Source organism: Rhineura floridana, chromosome 10 (genome assembly GCF_030035675.1).
Source record: "Rhineura floridana isolate rRhiFlo1 chromosome 10, rRhiFlo1.hap2, whole genome shotgun sequence".
Classification (NCBI taxonomy): Eukaryota; Metazoa; Chordata; class Lepidosauria; order Squamata; family Rhineuridae; genus Rhineura; species Rhineura floridana.
Genome location: NC_084489.1, coordinates 2,133,486 through 2,153,747, shown reverse-complemented (window position 1 = coordinate 2,153,747; position 20,262 = coordinate 2,133,486). Strand labels below are relative to the sequence as shown.

Genomic DNA, 20,262 nt, shown 5'->3' with positions numbered 1-20,262 from the left:
GCTACAGGGTCACATGTGTGAATAACATCGCTATGTGCCAGTACTGATTGTGTTGGATTTTCCTACAGAATCAACATTCTGTCCGTATGGTCATGGTACATACGTGTGTGTTCCTGAGTTGTGACACCGCACCCCACAGCAGTAAAACCTCACTGTTGGAAGCCCATGCGTCCCTTCAGCCTTGTTCTGAAGGGAATGGATGCTCCTTTGATGTATGGCAGAGCTTGGAAATCCAGAGAAACCTGTCTCATACAGATTTTGGGAGCTCTTGATTACAAAAGGGTTATCAGTTGCATCTGAAGTAGAGACATGGTGTTGTGCCAGTTCCACTGCATCTCCACCTCTCTTTTCTGAAAATGGGGGCACACAGCACTAGTCAAACCCCGCCGCTTTTTACTGTAAAACCTGTGTGTGGCCCCTAAATCAGAAAATGGAAAACACAGTCCAGATACTCCATGGGGTTGTTCTTAATTGAATTGCAAAAAGTAGCTTTCATGAGAAGTGCCTCACTTGCTATACTGATTACTAGGGGCACTGGGATAGGTATACAACGGAGGCTTGCATTGTGGATGTGAAAGTCTGATTATTGCTTTCCCATTTTAGTGTTTGGTTTTCACAATGACCAGTGTCACTATGTCTGCCTCCACCCATCTAACTACTCCTTTTCTTGCTAGGTTAAAATTTCAAAAATAGTAAGACTTGTTAGAGCTTTGCTGTCATTTTCCTAGAGCATGTAATCTTTATCTGAGTAGCCAAATTCTGGGTTTTGTTTCTATTTGTCACTAGATTGTGATGGAATGTTGGGAATTGGCCTTTAGAGCTAAAGAGAACATACAACCAGTACTGCTTCAGAAGGGCTTTAGTGGCGTACATACAGTTCTCAGGTGGTCTTCCATCTAGAGATGCTGCTGACAGTGGCAGCTGGCAACATTTGACTTGGTAGGGCTGCAATTTTTAACATTGATGTTTTCATCACAAAAGGATCTGTATAGCACTTACTTAGGAAAGTGTACCATTACACATATCCAGAGTGCCACTTTCTCCTGATGAAAAATATATAGTGTCTCTACACATCTATAGATAATGGAAGAGCTTCCATGTAAGAGGGCCAAATATTATTTTCAGACATGATTGACTCCACAACTCCTACTTAAAAATTAAGCCATGCTTCAGGACATTTGAATACATGCATTGATTACACATATACATCAATTGCCAAAAAACTAAATACACAAAAACATTAAAAATCTGAGGAACAGTTGCTTCCAGTTGCATGTAGTTTACCTCCTCCTCCTGTTGCGCCCCAGACACAGGGAGAGTTAGATCAGGGAGAGGAGTCAGATGAGGATGAGGTTCCTGGGGGCGCTGGAGGAAGGGAGGGCTCTGACACCCGCAGCGTCCCATGGCTGGCACTCCCATCAAGGCAGTTCCAGCCCCGCCCGCGAGTCCCCCACCTGAACTATTGGGAAGTGACCCTTTGCTCGCGCCAACCCTGCCTGTGCAGAAATCCCCGCCTGGCACTTCAAACGCTTCCCCACCAATCAGCATCCCACTTTCAGAGCCCGCGTTGTCACCTAGCGAAGCCTTGCTGTCAGATGGGCCATCTGAGGCTTACCCCCCCTGCCCTGTGCAAGGAGGCACAAGAAGAGAGACTTTCAGAGGGTGAAACTCCGTCAGAGCCGTCGTTTATGTGCGAAGACCTTCCCTACTTAAGCAGATGCCTCCCAAGAAACTAGTGCTGAGCCAACTCTTCCTACACGCTGCAGAGACTGCGTAGGTTGAACAGCTAAGGAAAGTAGTCAGTCAGGGTAGACAGGTTATAAACCAATCATAGAATAGTAGAGTTGGAAGGGGCCTATAAGGCCATCGAGTCCATCCCCCTGCTCAATGCAAGAATCCAAATCAAAGCATTCCCGACAGATGGGTGTGCAGCTGCCTCTTGAATGCCTCCAGTATTGGAGAGCCCACTACCTCTCTAGGTAATTGGTTCCATTGCTGTATGGCTCTAACAGTTAGGAAGTTTTTCCTGATGTTCAGTCAAAATCTGGCTTCCTGTAACTTGAGCCCATTATTCTGTGTCCTGCACGCTGCGATGATCGAGAAGAGATCCCTCTGTGTGACAACCTTTCATGTACTTGAAAAGTGCTGTCATATCTCCCCTCAGTCTTCTCTTCCCCAGGCTAAACATGCCCAGTTTTTCCAGTCCTCATAGGGCTTTGTTTCCAGTCCCCTGATCATCCTTGTTGCCCTCCTCTGAACCTGTTCCAGTTTATGTATTTATTTATTTATTTATTTATTTATTAGATTTTTATACTGCCCCATAGCCGAAGCTCTCTGGGCGGTTCACAACATGTAAACATTGTGAACAGAATCATTGTTTTTCAGGATTTCCCCCACCTTTTAATTCTACAGCAGGCACCCAAATTTACTCAAAGAGTGCTTATCAATGGTTCCTTCTCAAACTGGGCGGAAGTAACGAGAGGGGTACCAGAGGGCTCGGTCCTGGGCCCAGTGCTCTTCAACATTTTTATTAACGACTTGGATGAGGAGGTACAGAGCATGCTTATCAAATTTGCAGATGTTACAGAATTGGGGAGCACGGCTAATACCATGGAAGACAGAAACAAAATTCAAAGGAACCTTGATCGGCTGTAGCACTGGGCTAAAAACAACAGAATGAAATTCAACAGGGATAAATGCAAAGTTCTATGCTGTCGAGCCCCAGGTCTTTCAAGGGAAACAATGAAGGGGGCTGGAGGAGCTTCAGCCCCCTCAGCTAGAGCAGCAAGGGGCAGAGCCAGAGGAATTTGAGACTTTCGAGGACACTGGGGGAGGGAGTGTGCTTGACACTGTGCCAGTTCCCACGGACAGTCCTCCTGCTGAAGAAGACGCCCCAACAGAACCGTTGATGGAATCTCTGGCACGTGTGCCAATTCCAACCCCCCTGGATCCCCCTCTTGACACTTCAAATGCTTCCCCGCCTCCTGACCTCCAGCCTGCACCTATCTAGTCGGTATTGTCAGATGAGCTGTCAGAGGAGCGCCCCCTTTCACCTGGCGCCAGTCGTCGTGAGAAGCACGCCGGTCAGAGGGAGATTCTTTGAAGGAGTGAGAGATTACAGGTGAAGACCTTTCCTATTTAAGGTTGTGCCCCCCTGACTGGGGTGCTGTGTCAACTTCATATGCTGCAGAGTATGCTGAGGAGCTTAGTTAGGGATTGCAGTGCATTAGTTTAGTTGAGTTAATTGAGGCGTGCTGCCTTTGATGTTTAAATTACCCTAATAAAACAAGAATTACTTTAATCTTCGTCTCTGTCTCATGCTTCACACTCTGGGCAGGACATACGCTTAGGAAAAAGAAACCAAATGCACAGTTATAAGATGGGATACTTGGCTCAGCAATACAACATGTGAGAAGGATCTTGGAATCCTCATTGATCACAAGCTGAATATGAGCCAACAGTGCAATGTGGCTGCAAAAAAGGCAAATGCTATATTAGGCTGCATTAACAGAAGCATAGTTTCCAAATCACATGAAGTATTAGTTTCCCTCTATTCTGCACTGGTTAGGCCTCATCTTTACTGCGTGCAGTTCTGGTCTCTGGCTGCAGACAAACTGGAACAGGTTCAGAGGAGGGCAGCAAGGATGATCAGGGGACTGGAAACAAAGCTGTATGAGGAGAGACTGAAAAAACTGGGCATGTTTAGCCTGGAGAAGACTGAGGGGAGATATAATAGTACTCTTCAAGTACATGAAAGGTTGTCACACAGAGGAGGGCTGGAATATCTTCTTGATCGTCCCAGAGTGCAGGACACGGAATAATGGGCTCAAGTTGTAGGAAGCCAGATTTCGACTGAACATCAGGAAAAACTTGCTAACTGTTAGAGCCATACGACAATGGAACCAATTACCTAGAGAGGTAGTGGGCTCTCTGACACTGGAGGCATTCAAGAGGAACCTGGACAGCCATCTGTCGGGAATGCTTTGATTTGGATTCTTGCATTGAGCAGGGGGTTGGACTTGATGGCCTTATAGGCTCCTTCCAACTCTATGATTCTATGGTGTAAAACTTTGCACTTATCCCTGTTTTATTTGATACTGTTGTTTTCAGCCCAATGATCCAGCCTATCAACTTTGAATTTTGTTTCTGTCTTCCAGGGTATTAGGTATCCCTCCCTAAGTTGTATCATCCGCACATTTGATGAGCATTCCCTGCACCCCCTCATCTAAATCATTAATGAAAATGTTGAAGAGCACTGGGCCCAGGACCAAGCCCTGTGGTGCCCTGCTCATTACCTCCCCTAGTTTGAGAAGGAACTACTGATAAGCTCTCTTTGAGTAAGATTCTGTAGCCAACTGATAGTTGTTCTATCCAGCCCACATTTAGCTAGCTTGCCAGAATATCATGGGGCACTTTGTCAAAAGCTTTCCTGAAGTCAAGATATATAATGTCCACAGCATTCCCATATTCTACAAGGGAGGTTACCCAATCAAAACACGAGATAAGATTAGTCTGGCAGGATTTGTACTTATAATCCATGTTGGCTTCTAGTAATCACTCCATTGCTTTCAAGGTACTTACAGACTGGCTGCTTTATAATTTGCTCCAGAATTTTCCCAGGGAGTAATGTAAGGCTGACTGGACTGTAGTTCCCAGGCTCCTCCTTTTTGAAGATAGGAACAGCACCTTCCAACTCTACTATGCTATGATTCTATACTTGGATTCCTGCACTGGACTCAATGATTTTATAGGCCCCTTCCAACTCTACTACTCTGATTAGCCCTCCTCCAATCATCCAGCACTTCACCTATCCCCCATGATTTTGCAAAGATGATAGACAGTGATTCTAAGAGTTCTTCAGCCAGTTGGATCATTATTCTAGGTTGCGGTTCATCTGAAGTCATTCAAAGTATTAGGTATTCCTTGACCTTTTGTCTATCAATCTCAAGCTCCAATCCTGCGCCTTCAGCTTGTACTTGTACTTCACATTTGCCAGGAGAGTCATAGACCCTCTTTTGCAAGAAGACTAAGCCACAGTAGGAATTGAGCACCTCTGCCTTTTCTTTGTCATCTGTTATCATTTTACCATCCTCATTGAGTAGCTGTACCACCATTTCTTTTCAGTATCTTTTACTATGCATGTATGTGAAGAAAGCTTTTTTGTTGCTTTTAGCATCCCTTGCTCAACTCAGCTCATTCTTAGCATTAGCCCTCTTGATGCCATCCCTACAATTCCATGCCGCCTGTCTGTACTCTTGCTTTGTGGCCTGGCCTTCTTTCCACTTCCTGTATGTGTCATTTTTTGTTTTCAGGTCATCTCTAAGCTTTTTGTGAAGCCACATTGGCTTCTTCTGCTGCCTTCCCCCTTTTTTCCTTGTTGGAATTGTTTGCACCTGTAATTCAATCCACGTTTACCTAATGTTTCTGGTTAAATACTCCGCATGCTTCCTGTATCTAGCTGTGGGAGCTGGCACCACCGAAAAGACCATGGAGCCACCACCGCCTTTAATTGGAACAGGATGCCTGGCAGCAACCAGAACAGCTGGAGTGCCAGCGAGAATGGCGTCTACGGGCAGGACTAGCCCCTGCGGCCGTTGGCCAGCATACTGGTGCTGCTGGAGGGGCTCGACGCCGCCAACGCCTGCAACCCTCTCACTAACTTCAGTGTCCCGGCCGCCGCCGCTGCCTCAGGTATGCCATGGCCCGCCCTTATGCAGTGGGGTGGCAGCTACACCTTCTCCGAGAAGATCAACATGGCCGCCAAGCAGGGGGCCGCCGCCGCCATTTACAACTATGGTGACGGGATGGGGAACAACATCTAGGCCATGACCCACCCTGCTTCTGCGGGACCGGCTGGTGCTGGGGAAAGCTTACTCGTATTTTGCAAGCAGAGAAGCTGATTAGAAGTTCAGTTGAAGGTGTCGGACTTGCAAGTATAGGAGGAAAGAGAGAGAACCAACCCACAGCTTTGTTGGGGGTAGCCTGAGATGTTTCTGCTGCTCCAGGCACCTGCCCCACACTGTATTTTCATTGGAAGTTTTGTAATCACTGTTTTTTAAATAATGTTATTTGTTATTTAATTTTGTAAATTGTATTGTTTTATGAATGTATTCCTGTATTTGTGTTTTTCTTGTAAGCCACCTTGAGGGCCTTTTGGCCATATGGTGGGGTATAAATAAATAAATAATAATAAATAAGAAGAGGGCCCCTCTGCTGATCTTAATACCTTGTGTGTGTGTGTGTGTGTGAGAGAGAGAGAGAGAGAGAGAGAACAGCCTAGTTTTTGAAGAGACAGAGCTGAATATTGGAGACTCTTGTAAGCTAACAGCATCAGAAGTTATCTGGAGATCTGAGATGGGGCAGTGAATGTTGCTGTCTGATGCAGTGGTTTAAACATGTCTCCATCTATGCTCAGCCAAGTATATTTGAAAATAAATTCAAATATTACAAAACACCTCAAGCTTCCAGTGACCTCCTTCCAATGGAAAGCAAATTACAGTAGCCACGGCACTACAGAAACGTCTCACCATTTGAGGAAGTTGAAGTGAGCAGGTATGCACATTCAGGGAGATATTCCATCTCAGTGCTGTGTGTATAAAAACTCTATCAATAGTGTTCATTCTGTGATGGCTAGTTCACATATGCAAGGCACCACTTGATGTTTCTTTTGAGTGATATATATGAGTATGCATAAACTCGTCTTGGGAAACAGCATTGAGGGCTGAAATCAGTAAAGAAATCAGTGCTTCTAGTTTCTAAGCCTGTGTAATACAGTACTTTGATTTCTCTTCATCCACTCTCTGATTTGTTCTTTTGTTTGGGTAAAATGTAATAGTGCAGCATTGCAACTATTATTTAAACGTTTTATTTTCGCTTCAAGTTGCAGCAGTGGAGGAGGAACAGGTGAGGCAAGCAGATTGGCAAGGGGGGTTGCCTGGAGGGAGGGAGTGGAGTGAGCGGGGGGGCAGAGCCCCCCCAGTCTACAAATATGAATAACTGCATTGATGAAAATTACAAGTTTCTGGACCATAACAGAAACTTTCCTCATTTCATTTCTACAGAACCTCGAGGTTACATGGAAGACCTCAAACATTCCATTGTGATGCCTGAAAGTCCTACTAGCCAAAATCCTGCTTTGTTGCAGACAGATCCTTCCAGTCAGCTACCTTTTGCAACTTCACACACAGTGTCGAGTAATAGCCATGTCCTGAGAGGAGACAGGTGAGAAAGCTTCTGCTTCTTTCCTTTCCAGCCATCTCATTTCTATGTAGAGGAATCTGATCTGAGGTATCCTTCCAGGAAGAGTTCTTTAAACAAGTTCCGAACCTCTGGACTGTATCATCTTGGAGGTAATACTGGGAAAACATTTTCGAATGCTTAATAGTAATTCTTGGTACTGGTTTGAAACTCAGGGTGAACAAATTTCTCTATTTCTGGTCCATATCAATTTTGCATGTGTTCATAAAGCTGTTCTATCTTGTTTCCACATTAATCTGTTTTTAAATGTGCATGACAATTTATAGGTTTAAAGATGTATTTGCCAGATCATAATGGAGGACATTTTTGATAGGGATGGTGCCTTCTTTCAGGCCTGTGAAGAGTCCTCTGAAGCCTTTTGCCTCCTTTTGAGGAGTCATCACTGTCACCAGACCAACCCTGCCTGTGGACGGTGAAGGTTAGGTCCTCTTGTGCTCTTGTCAGCCTTAGACTTTGGGAGTCCCAAAACCCTGTGAGTTGGTTAGCATTGGTCTGAGTCGCGTGCTTGTGAGGTTTGGGTCTGCCTCGGCTCCCTTTGTATTGTCTTTCTTTTGCATCTGTCTGTTTTACTGGTAACAAATGACACCTTGACCATGTGGAGGCAGGGTTTGTGTGTGTGTGTGTGTGTGTGTGTGTGTGTCTCCCCTCCCCTGTGTTTCCTCTTCTGTGGGAATGCCATTGGCTCCTGATTTTTATGGGAGTTCTGGTTGCTTCAGTTGGCTTTGTGTGGATGGTGTTTGAGGGGTATGAAGCTTTCTTCAAGGTACTGCAAGGAACCTGAACCAAGTGGTAGTGTCATTTTCTCTCATCTTCTCTTATTGTGGTCCCTGTAACTCCATTGCCCTGCCTCTGGCATTCCCATATTTATTAACCCAGTGGAATCATCAATGTATTATCTTCTTCCCCCTTCCTTATCCCCTGTTGCTGCTCACCAAGATGCTCCAGGCATTTTTCATATTAAACATCTCAGCAAGACTGCTAGCACTTGGGTGTTGAGAATCATGTTGCTCACAAGTCTCCACACATTGACAACCCTGATTCCAGATCTCTCAGCCAGATGCAGGCATGGATGAGTGACAGCCTCTCTCAGGGACCCCCGCTTCTTTTCCCAAGTGAGGGGCAATTTCTTAGATTAATGACATGGGTGAAGGATATGATTACATGGCCATCACAGGTTATGTGTGAAAATACTAGTGTTCTTGAATGAAAAGTTCATAGAATGTGCCCAAGTCTTTGGGGGTCCAAACATATCAATTGTGAACATAGCAAACATACATTTCATTTGTCAAGGAACTGGAATTGACTGCAGCAAACTTGGGCATGCTGCCACATACACTAATACATCAGGTAATGAATCCTCCAGGAATAAAGCTCCTTTCAATGAAGGCCTTTTTGGGCACAGGGGGCCACACACTCTGACATAGTTATAATGTGGCTCCTTGCCTGCTAGATTGCAGCTGTTGCAGGCAGCTCTCTCACATGCAGCCGGAATGCCTGGTAACACAGGCACTGCTGTAGTAAACTGTGCTTCTGGTGCCCTGGAAGCACTGCAGGTGCAAGAGTCTGCAAGAGTGAGAGCTGCCAGCAGCAGCCACCATCAATCATTCCTCTTTGCCTGCTGGATTGCAGCTGCTGCAGGCAGCTCACACACAGGAGGGGGAGGGTTGCCCCTTGCCTGTCTGCTTGTGTGTAGGGGAGGATGGCACACAGAGAGAGAGACACAGAGAGACCGAGCACGGGGGTAGGCGTGACCCTTGCCTGCCTGCTCGCCTGTAGGGGAGGATGGCACAGAGAGAGGGAGAGAGGGAGCAAGCACAGGGGGGTGACTGCCCCTTGCCTGCCTGATTAAGGGGAGGGGAGGGGAGGATGGCAGAAAGAGAAAGAGAGACAGACTGGGCATGGGGAGTGGGGGGAGGCTGCCCCTTGTCTGCCTCTTGCCTGCCTGCTCAAGGATGGCATGCTCCAGTTCAAAATGCATGATGCCTCTTAAAGCAGCCACCAATGCCTTCCTCCATCTGCTCTCCTTCTGTGCCCTCAGAAGCTGTTGAAGCTGTAGATTGCTACAATGGGATGGTACATGATTTAAAAAAAAGGCAAGGCAGGCATTCCTGGATGCATTTTGGAAGAAGCCTTCATGTAGTCTGTAGAAAGTTTTTATTTACTTATGCACGGCTTACCTGACCTGGTTGTTTCAATTCAGACATGCGTATCGTTAGTTTTGAATAAAAAATTTGCTGTAATAGGTTGCTCTTCTTTTTTTTTTAACGTAGGAACCTATTCCTATTCTTTCCATGTTATTCCTACCTCTGGTACCAAAGTTTATGTTAAAGAATTTCCAGGAATGTATGTACTTTGTTAACTGCAAGGTGAGAAATCACCTTTGTACCATAAACTTTCCATTGCATATTCAAATGTGAACAGTACACTTTTGAAATGGTTTGATGGTTGATTTCACTTTTTCAAACAGTCCTCCTGCAGCTGAACACGTTTGGCAGCAAAATAGTTCTACGTCCTCCTCGATGCCACAGTTTTTGGGAATGAGCAGCAGCAAGCCTATAGGAAGTTATTTCACTTCCCTGGAGTTTTCTGCTCCTGTTCACGATGGCTCACACTTGTCTCACTTCCAGACCAAGAGACTCCAAACTGGGTCATTTAACAGCCAGGGGAATTCCTCAGCAGGGCAGCAGCAGGAACCTGGGGCTAATACCAACATCCCAGCTTTCCTCAATTACAGCGGGATCAGTGGCAGCAGCTGCCAGCCACTGGGAGAGAAACATCCTGCTTTTGCATCAAATGTTAATGGGTCTCCCCAAACTATGAAATCACTGGTAGACCGTGGCATTTTGTCACATGGATTTTCTGCAGCTGCTTCTGGACACAACATCCAAAACAGTCAAAATCAACTAAACCATGGAATGAAAATACACCCTCAGCCCCTTCTCCCAGAGAAGAAGAGGACATCCGAGGGAGACTGTTCTTTTAGCTCCATCTCACCTTCTTCAAGCGGCTTCTGCAGCCCACATAGTGGAAGCACTATCAGCATTCCATTTCCTAATATTCTCCCAGATTTCTCTAAAGTTTTAAACACTTCACCATTGCCAGGTATGCTCTGTGCTCATTGGAATGAATTACAAAAGAATAGCGGTATTAACGTGAAAGAGAATCTCAGGCTAGATCTCAGAAGAGTGTTGAGACAGCCCCCCCCCCGGGTGACATCCCCTCAAAACCAAGTCACACCCTTCCACTGGTCATATATGTGGTTTAAGTATGAAAGAGGTCCCACATGTCTCTCTCTCTATATGCATGTAGGCCTCCTCTGTGAGAATGGGAATCCTAGTCAAGTGGGGTTCCTATTTGCATAGATGAGGCCTTTACACATACATCTGTACACAAGCTGGATCTTTTCACACTTGCATTGAATGCACTGTCAGTGAAGAAGTTTGGCTTAAGGTACATTCCCACTATCCCCTCACTCATTGGTAAAGGATTGAGTTTGGTAGTTTTAACACCCCCAATATGAGATGAAAATGAGGTTGCATAAGGAACTGTACTCATTTATGTAAAAAGAATTGTCTACAAATAGAAAACTAGAAGATCAGAGGGAAATATTTTGCCTTCTATATTGTTTTTCTATTTGCAGGAAGTTTTTAAATATAACAGAGCATTCCAAACTCTGACATCCTATTGTCTGAAGTGGTGCAGCCCATTTTACCACCTCAGCATTTTGTTAGGTCATCCAGTTTGCATTTACCATATCTTAGTTAGTCCAGTTGGTGAGCTATTCAGAATGCTGATTTATCCTATGACAATTATGATGGGTAGATATTTATTTCTCTTTCTTTTTACCATGCAGAAAATACAGTTGACAAGCATGTGACTGTAAAGTTTGTCCAAGACACTTCAAAGTTCTGGTATAAACCGGAGATTTCAAGAGAGCAAGGTATGCCAGTTAACACCCACAACATGTAGGTACTTTACAAATATTTATAATTCATCCTAACTTGGAGCCGCAGGGTGAATTGCATAATGTCCCTTTCAAGTTTGCACTACTAAAAAAACCCCATCCCGCTCTCTAGTGGCGACTGTCTGTTAATATCAGTAGATGGAAGGGGTATCTTTTAAATTAAGAATGAAGTAATCTCATCTCCCAGCCCTTCCCTCCTCCACCCCAGTGTTTCAGATCACATTTGATTATTCACAGTACCACCTTTATCTTTGGTTAGAAAGAAACATAAAAAGTAACTACAAAAGTAAAAACCTGTGTGTTGAAAACATGCAGTGTGCGTGTAGGCACAGCTAATTACTCTGATTACCCATCCTTCTGCGGAGATAGAAAAGCCCCATAGGCTGACATATCTGGTCTTCTTATTTGTTCGACTTACTCTCTGGCTGCTGGCGAACCCCCCCACAAAACTATTTTAATACAGGTTTTCCGAAACTGTCAGGTTGCTGCGCTGCTCTAAAGTGCACTTGTATCCTGGCCACAGAGGGGGAAATGATTGCTCCGGATTCACAAAACAGAAAACTGGCCATTAAGTATTGTACACAAATAGACAAAGGGTGGTTCCAGGGGTAGGGATAGTGTATATGGTTCTTTAAAAATTGACTCTGTGCAGCAAAACATTCCTAGTTCCCATAGATTCAATGCTGAGCATGGCATAGTTACAAGGAAACTGTGTTGGTGCTAGATGTAAATAATAATAATAATAAAATAAACTATCTGGCCGCATCGGCGGCCACTCTAGGCGGCGTACAAAATCAAACAAATGCAACATATCAAATACACATATAACCAAAACTTTGAAATAAAATTAAGCTAAAACCACCCACAACTATCGCCAATAAAATTAGGCAACCCCAGGGGTCTTGTAGGCCTGCCTGAATAGCCAGGTTTTCAAGGCTTGGCGAAAACTTGGCAAGGAGGGGGCATGCTGTAGATCGTAAGGGAGAGAGTTCCAGAGGGTGGGGGCCACAATCGAAAAGTCCCTCTCTCTGGTCCGCACCAGCCTCGCTGTTTTAACTGGTGGGACCGAGAGAAGGTCTTGGGTGGCTGATCTTGTCAGGCGGCATAATTGGTGATGCTGGAGGCGCTCCTTCAGGTAAACTGGGCCGAGACCGTATAGGGCTTTAAAGGTTAATACCAACACCTTGAATTGGGCCTGGTGAACAACTGGTAACCAGTGTAGATCTTCTAACACCGGAGTGATGTGATCACGGCGACGGCTGTTCTTAATCAGACAATGAAATACTGACTGTGGAGGACAAAGTAATTTTCTATAACTGTGATGCCTTCTGTCATTATTTTGCCACTTTTGCCTGGTGCAGACAGAAGGGTTTTGCTATCCTAAACATGGTTAAGATACCACAGAAAAACCCCATAGGCTTACATATATTTTCTTCTTACTTGTCATGTGTAAATTCCTCACCCCCTTCCCTTTGGGGGGGCTAACTGTGCTTGGCTTCAAACCCAAGTTTGCAACTGTGCTTACTAGTGACTTTTCAAACTGTGGTTCAAGCTAACCACAGTTTAGTATTAATATCTTTACAAATGTAATACTTTACTATGGTTAGCTCTGACTGAAAAGTGTGTGGGCTCATTTGGTACTTTTGTTCTTCTAATTATTCTGGCACCAAGCCACTTGGCAGCCTATGGGTGGCAAATTAAATTTCCTACACATTACCCTGGTGAACTGTAGGAAAATTAAGTGGTCATCTACCCCTATGTGAGGGGGACCAGCAGAGGACCTCTCAAATCTGGAGCTGGTCCTGCTGTTCACAAAGGAGTCTAATTATATGCCAAAATACACTTGCAGCTCCCAGGAGAATAGTTTGATCAGAGAACAAAGAATTCGGACCATCTCTGGTGCAAGATACTACTGGTTATGAGCAAGGCACTCATGGTCCAATTTAGCAGTAAAACAAGCTAGCCTTTCTAGGTTTTGTCTCCCTTGTTTAAGGAAAGGAGACAAGAACTCTGGTGGTATTTTATAGCACCTGATTGAGGATTACAAACTGTTCATGCATGGATTTGGAACAGTTTGTTTGTTATTTAACTAAAAACAACTCTGTCCAACCCCCTCCACTTTTCTTCCCCTTACACAGCCATTGCTATCCTGAAGCACCAAGAACCTGGATCATTCATTGTCCGTGATAGTCACTCTTTCAAGGGAGCCTATGGCCTGGCCATGAAAGTTGCTATACCTCCTCCTTCAGTGTTGCATCTGAACAAGAAAGGTATAATATTTTTTCTCTGTGTCTCCAGTTCAACAGCAGTACAGGTTGGGAAAAGGGATTTTACCACCTAAATTAAACACTTTGTCCCAGAATGTAAGAGATACATTTTTGAGGTTGGGCCTGTCACAATTCTTCAGTTTTTGCTATTTGTTTGTTTGAGTAGTTACTGAGAATTGCCTGTTCTTCATTATTTAATGCAACTCACCAATGCAACTCACCAAAGATTTCAGAGTAAGCTTAGCAGTCATGGAATAAGAGGAGAGGTCCTTTTGTGAGTCAGTAACTGGGAAGCAGAGTAAAGAGTAACAGAAATCAGTAACTAGGAAGCAGAGAGTAGGAATAAATGGACAGTTCTCCCAGTGGAGGGATGTAGAAAGAGGACTTCCCCAAGGATTCGGACCTGTGCTTTTTAACTGGTTCATAAATGCTTTTGAGTTAGGGGTGAGCACTGAGGTAGCTCAGTTTGCTGATGATACAAAGTTTGCTGATGATACAAAATTTTTCAGGGTGGTTAAAGCAAAAAGGGCTGTGCAAAGTTTCAAGAGGATTTCTCTAAACCGAACTGAATGGGCATTAAAATGGCAAGTGCAATTCACTGTAAACAAGTATAAAGTGATGATGTCAGGGCAAAAATGTAAATTGCATATATACAGTAGGGCCCTGCTTTACAGCACTTCACTTTATGGGGCTTCTGTGATGTTCCTATATTAATGTATATATGGTAAGTGTTAGTTGTTTAGAAGATACATGGTAAGTGGAGTGAAAGAGGGGGAGTGAATGGGCAGTAGAATGCGAGATGATTGGCTGAGTGTTTAAAATGGCTGAATGTATAAAAGGAAGAGGGAGAGTGGAATCTGGGGGGAGAAGAGAACTGAGTGGGTTGCTTGGTGGGGTTTAGAGAGTTGTTTACCAGGAGGGAGGTGGAGTTCGGATTAGTATTGAGTAAAACCATATGCTTATGTGCCTTAAGAAGAAATCTTGTTAATCTTGTTAGCTTTGTTATCTGTAATAAATACTTAATTTGGTTTACCAAAGGCCTGATCCTTGGCTGGGGTTTCACAGACCAGAAGGGAGGGTAAGGTAATGACCAAGGCTGAAGGGGAACTGTAACAAATGGTGGCAGCGGTGAAGAGAATAACAATACCAGTATTCAGAGTCTCTGGGAATACTAGTATTGGGACGTTACTGGTGGTTGCCTAGCAGGGGGATCTGTTGAGATCTGTGCTAGAGCGGGGAGAGAAACCATAAGAGAGAGCGGTCCGGACTGGTGGAGTCCCTGGTGGTGCCTAGTGACAGGCAGTAGCCACGCGCAGGTAGGAACCTGACAGGGAGAGCCAGGGAAGGACGCCCCACACGTGGTGGCAGTAGCGGTGGGATACGAACAACAGAGAATCCAGATCCGAACAAAGGAGACTACGTCACAGGTGTTGGCTGTAGCAGTGAGATACGAATACTAGAGAATCCCTACCAGTGGTGTGGCAAACAGAAATAACAAAACAAGATTACTTGTGAGAGTGACTGGCAAAGAGTGTGTGGCAAAGAGTGAGTGAACTCAAACACCATGGCTGAATATATAAAAATGAAAAGAGAGGAGCTGGTGGAGAAGTGCGTAACATTCAATTTACCTCACGAGGGTAAAGGGGTAGATGAATTGAGGGTAGCACTTATAGGATTTGCAACTGCCCAGCAAAAACAACCTGTCAGAGAAGAGACCCCAGAAGGATATTTAAGCAATCCCGCTTATATAGAGTACTTGAGAGAGAAGTTAAGATGGGAGGCTGAGGAAAAAGACAAGCAGAGGGAGTTGGAAGCTGAGAGATTGAGGATGGAAGGTGCAGAGAAGGAAAAACAGAGGGAGTTGGAAATTGAGAGAATGAGATTGGGGTTTGAGGAGAGGGAGAAGCAACGAGCATTGGATGCTGAATTACAAGTAGAAAAGTTAAAATTTGAAAGAGTGAAGTTTCATTCTGATGAAACAAGAAAGGACAGAGATGGAGCAAAAATAAAAATTACTCCAAAGGACTTTGCTGTCTATGAGCCTGGTCAAGATCCTCAAATTTACCTCAGCACCTTTGAAAAAGCAGCTCAGTTGTGGGGGCTACCTGAAGATAAATACATGCAGTATTTATCAAACCTGATTAAAGGGGAATTGGCTGAGGTATACCAATATTTCCCCTCAGACAGGCCCGTCACCTATGCTGAGTTTAAAGAGGCAGTCTACAAAAGATTCAGACTGGGGCCTGATTATTTTAGAAAGCTTTTCAGAAACTGCCAGATACAGACAGGGAGGTCTTTCGTGGAGCTGGGGGCAAAACTGATGGACATATTTGGGAAATGGCTGACAAGTGCAAAAGCTCAGTCTGTGGAGGAGGTGAAAAACCTCATGATATTGGATCAATTATACCATCAGTTACCACCAGCAATAAGGCTCCTGGTCAAAGACCGTTCCCCTACATTGGTGCAGGAGGCTGCAGAGATGGCGGATCACTTCACCTCCAATAGAACTGGCTGGGTGGGGAAAACATCAAGAGATTTTAAACCCAGACCATATAATGCTGGCAGAAGGGATGTGATACCACAGCAAGTGAGTCCTCCAGTAAAATCTGAAGGGCACAGGACACCCCAGAGTGGATCTGTGTACCCTAAAAGTGAGGAGAAATTATGCTACAAATGTGGTAGACCGGGGCACCTACGTTTTCAATGTGAGGTTGCCAACCCCATTAGTAATCCTGCTCAGACAAGGACAGTGAAAACAGAGCCCAAGGCTTTAGAAACAGCGAAAAAGGTTCAGTTCTGCCAGATAAACTAGACAGAAGTAACAGACCTTGATTCAAGTCTGAGAGAGGAAGTGAGTGTACAAGGGGCAAATTATTGGGCATTGCTTGATACTGGTGCCGCTCAGACATTACTGAGGCCAGATTTAATAAAATCTGAGGTAATATTACCTCAGGAAACTGTGACTATCCAAGGAGTGAGGGGTCAACCAGAAAGTTTGTCTGTGGCCCTGGTGGATATGACTTGGAGAGGCCGAGAGGGCCGATATAAGTAGGCATTAATGCCCAGCAACAAGAACCAGTAATACTGGGAAGGGATGTAATGGGCGCCCAAGGAAAGATCTATGTAGTGACCAGACAGCAAATTGGCAGAGAAAAAGAAGCCATATTAAGGGGGGCTGAAACAAACAGGGTGGAATCTGTTAACCAGCCTCAGGTCACCATAGCAACTACTAGCAGGCCTGCTGAAGGAGACAAACTGTATCAGCTGGTCTCTGGAGAAGAGGCAGAGCAATTCAGGGAAGAGCTGCATAAAGATATCAGTTTGAATCAAATAAAGGAACAAGCTCTGACCCAACAGATTCCTTTCACTGACAAACTGAGGAATCAAGTTGTGTGTGAGAATGGGATTTTATATAGACTGTGGATGCCTGCTGAGAGAAAGGATGAATGTGAACCAGTGAAGCAATTGATAGTACCTAGCAAATACAGAACCAGATTGCTAGAGGTAGCCCACGATGTCCTATGTGCAGGACATCTGGGAATAAAAAAGACCAAGAGGAGATTGGCAGCACACTATTATTGGCCAAACATCTCCAAAGATGTAAAACAACATTGTCTATCTTGTGGAATATGCCAAAAGGTGGGAAAAAGTGGAGTAAAGACTAAGGCACCCTTAAAGCCCCTTCCTATAATTGGACAACCCTTTTATAGAGTGGGAATAGATTTGGTGGGCCCTTTTTCCAAACCCACAAGGCATGACAAGAAATATCTATTGGTGGTGGTGGATTTTGCCACCAGGTACCCAGACGCAGAAGCACTAAGATCCGTGGAAGCCCCTGTAGTGGCAGAGGCTTTATTAAAAATCTTTATGAGGCTGGGTTTCCCTCATGAAGTGCTGACGGATCAAGGCAGTGTATTCATGGGAGAAGTGATGCAATTTATGTGGAAATGTTGTGGTCTAAAACATCTAAAGACCACTACTTACCATCCCGCCACTAATGGGTTAACAGAGAGATTCAATGGCGTTTTGAAGGGCATGATCAGAAGCTATGTTCAAGATCACCCACAAGACTGGGATGAACGGTTGGGATGCTTCTTGTTTGCATACAGAGAAGTCCCTCAGGAGTCAACAGGCTTCTCACCCTTTGAACTCATGTTCACTAGAAAAGTGAGGAGACCTTTGGAACTATTAAAAAATTCATGGGAAGGAACCCTGGGAGAGTATAAAACATCTGTAGTAGATTTTGTATTGGAATTCCACAATAAATTAACATCAATGATGGAGATGGTGAAAAAGAATTTGAGTCAAGCACAGGAGAAGCAACGTTACTGGTATGACAGAACAGCCAGGGAACGTGTGTATGATGTGGGAGATATGGTTATGGCGTTCATACCCAGGAAACATGACAAATTACAGGCTAACTGGGAAGGACCATATACCATCAGAGAAAGGCTTGACACAGTGACGTATGTAATCACCACAGACCAATTAAACAAAAGCAAAGTGGTTCATGTAAATATGTTGAAGCCTTACTATACCAGGGATGCACAGGTGTTGCAAGTTACCTTATTCCCTGAGGGAAGTGGGCCTGAACTTCCAGATTTGGTACAGGAAAGCACAGACAAAGGAGGGGTAGATCAAGTGGAATGGTCAGAGGAGGTGAAGGAGGAAGTAAAAGAAGAGATTCTGAGAGTTTTGAAAACCTATAGGAATCTCTTTAGCAACAAACCTGGCTGAACCAGTATAGTTATACATTCCATTGATACTGGAGATCATGCCCCAATCAGATCTGTTCCATACCGTGTGAATGGGAAAGTTTTGAATGAGATCAAAAAGGAGGTGGAAGATATGCTGGAATTAGGAGTGATCAGGGAATCCATCAGTCCCTGGGCCTCAAGTATTGTCCTGGTTCCGAAAAAAGATGGAACGACAAGGTTTTGCATTGATTATCGGCTAATCAATAAAATTACTGTCCCAGATGCGTATCCTATGCCTAGGGTAGACGCAATGTTAGAGTTATTGGGGGCAGCAACCATTATCTCTACACTCTGTAAAGGATTTTGGCAAATGGAACTAGACGAGCAATCCAGAGCCAAAACTGCCTTCAGTACACCAGATGGGTTATATGAGTTTGTGACCTTACCCATGGGACTAAGGAACTCACCAAGTTCATTTCAGAGGCTAATCAATACTGTGTTGCGAGGCATGTCAGATTTTGCAGTGGCCTATATCGATGACATGGCCATTTTTAGCAAGTCGGTGCCTGAGCATGTCCAACACCTGACAACAGTATTGGAGGCCTTAAGAAAAGCAGGCCTCACAATAAAAGCTAAGAAATGCCAGTTTGGACTAAAGGAAGTAATCTATTTAGGACATAAGGTGGGGAGTGGGAAAATCACCCCCTTATGGAGCAAGGTGGAGGCAATACAAGCGTGGCCGATCCCCTTAACCAAAAAACAAGTAAGGGCATTTCTGGGTGTGGCTGGATTTTATAGGAAGTTTGTGAGAAATTTTGGGGAAATAGCAACCCCCTTGCATGAATTAACAAAGAAGAAGTGTTCTGAGCGTGTGGTATGGACGGATGAATGTCAGAAGGCTTTTGATCTGCTGAAGCAAGCCTTGTGCCAAGGACCCATATTAATAGCACCAGACTATGAGAAACCATTCATCGTGGCTACAGATGCGTCGGACCTGGCGCTGGGAGTCGTCTTGCTACAGGAGAGAGAAGGCACCAGACATCCAGTGGTGTACCTGAGTCGCAAGCTGACGCCGAGGGAGAAAAACTATTCGTCGGTCCAGAAGGAGTGCCTAGCGGTCGTGTGGGGACTGAGCAAGTTGCGCCCATACGTGTGGGGACGAAGATTCACAGTGACTACGGATCATCGGGCCTTGTTATGGTTGCAGACTATGAAAAACCATAACACTATGCTGCAGAGGTGGTCCTGGGCCCTACAGGACTATCAAGTGGACTTCCAGTTCATAAAAGGCAAGGACAATGTACTGGCCGATGGACTTTCCAGGCAAGTGGCCGGGACTGCAGTGACGTGACCAGATGAAGGAACAAAAAAGACATTTTCCCCATAGAGACTTTTATTTGTTAACGCGACATATAAATCCTGGAACAGGAATAATACTCTGCTGTTGTTTAAGGGGGGGGAAATGTGATGTTCCTATATTAATGTATATATGGTAAGTGTTAGTTGTTTAGAAGATACATGGTAAGTGGAGTGAAAGAGGGGGAGTGAATGGGCAGTAGAATGCGAGATGATTGGCTGAGTGTTTAAAATGGCTGAATGTATAAAAGGAAGAGGGAGAGTGGAATCTGGGGGGAGAAGAGAAAGAGTGGATTGCTTGGTGGGGTTTAGAGAGTTGTTTACCAGGAGGGAGGTGGAGTTCGGATTAGTATTGAGTAAAACCATATGCTTATGTGCCTTAAGAAGAAATCTTGTTAATCTTGTTAGCTTTGTTATCTTTAATAAATACTTAATTTGGTTTACCAAAGGCCTGACCAGTTGCTGGGAATCACAAGTGCTATAGTGCTCAAGTCCTGGACTAGATGGGCCATTAGCCTAATCCAGTAGAGTGTTCTTAAATAAGTCCACCCAATTTTTAAAAATGACTTAAAAGTTTAAAACTGATTGCCTGAAGGCATTCTGTATTTGCTGTAGGCTGCTAAGCAAGTAGCTGTTCATAAGCCTGAACATTTCTTCATTCTCTGAGCTTCCATAATTGTTTAAGATCCTGGAAGTGATACAATAATGCCTTTCATTGGAA

The 20,262-nt window shown here is 44.5% G+C and overlaps 1 protein-coding gene across 4 annotated transcripts in view; it reads left to right on the top strand.

Annotated features, from left to right (window-relative positions):
• TNS3 (tensin 3) overlaps window positions 1-20,262 on the top strand; it is a 58,447-nt gene that overhangs the window by 14,258 nt on the left and 23,927 nt on the right. For 3 of the 4 annotated variants that reach the window (XM_061587102.1, XM_061587103.1, XM_061587104.1), the window contains exons 2-5: window positions 7,062-7,221; window positions 9,725-10,359; window positions 11,111-11,197; window positions 13,360-13,491. In XM_061587102.1, coding sequence (XP_061443086.1) covers window positions 7,062-7,221; window positions 9,725-10,359; window positions 11,111-11,197; window positions 13,360-13,491 — 1,014 coding nt within the window. The other variant, XM_061587106.1, reaches the window with a different exon arrangement.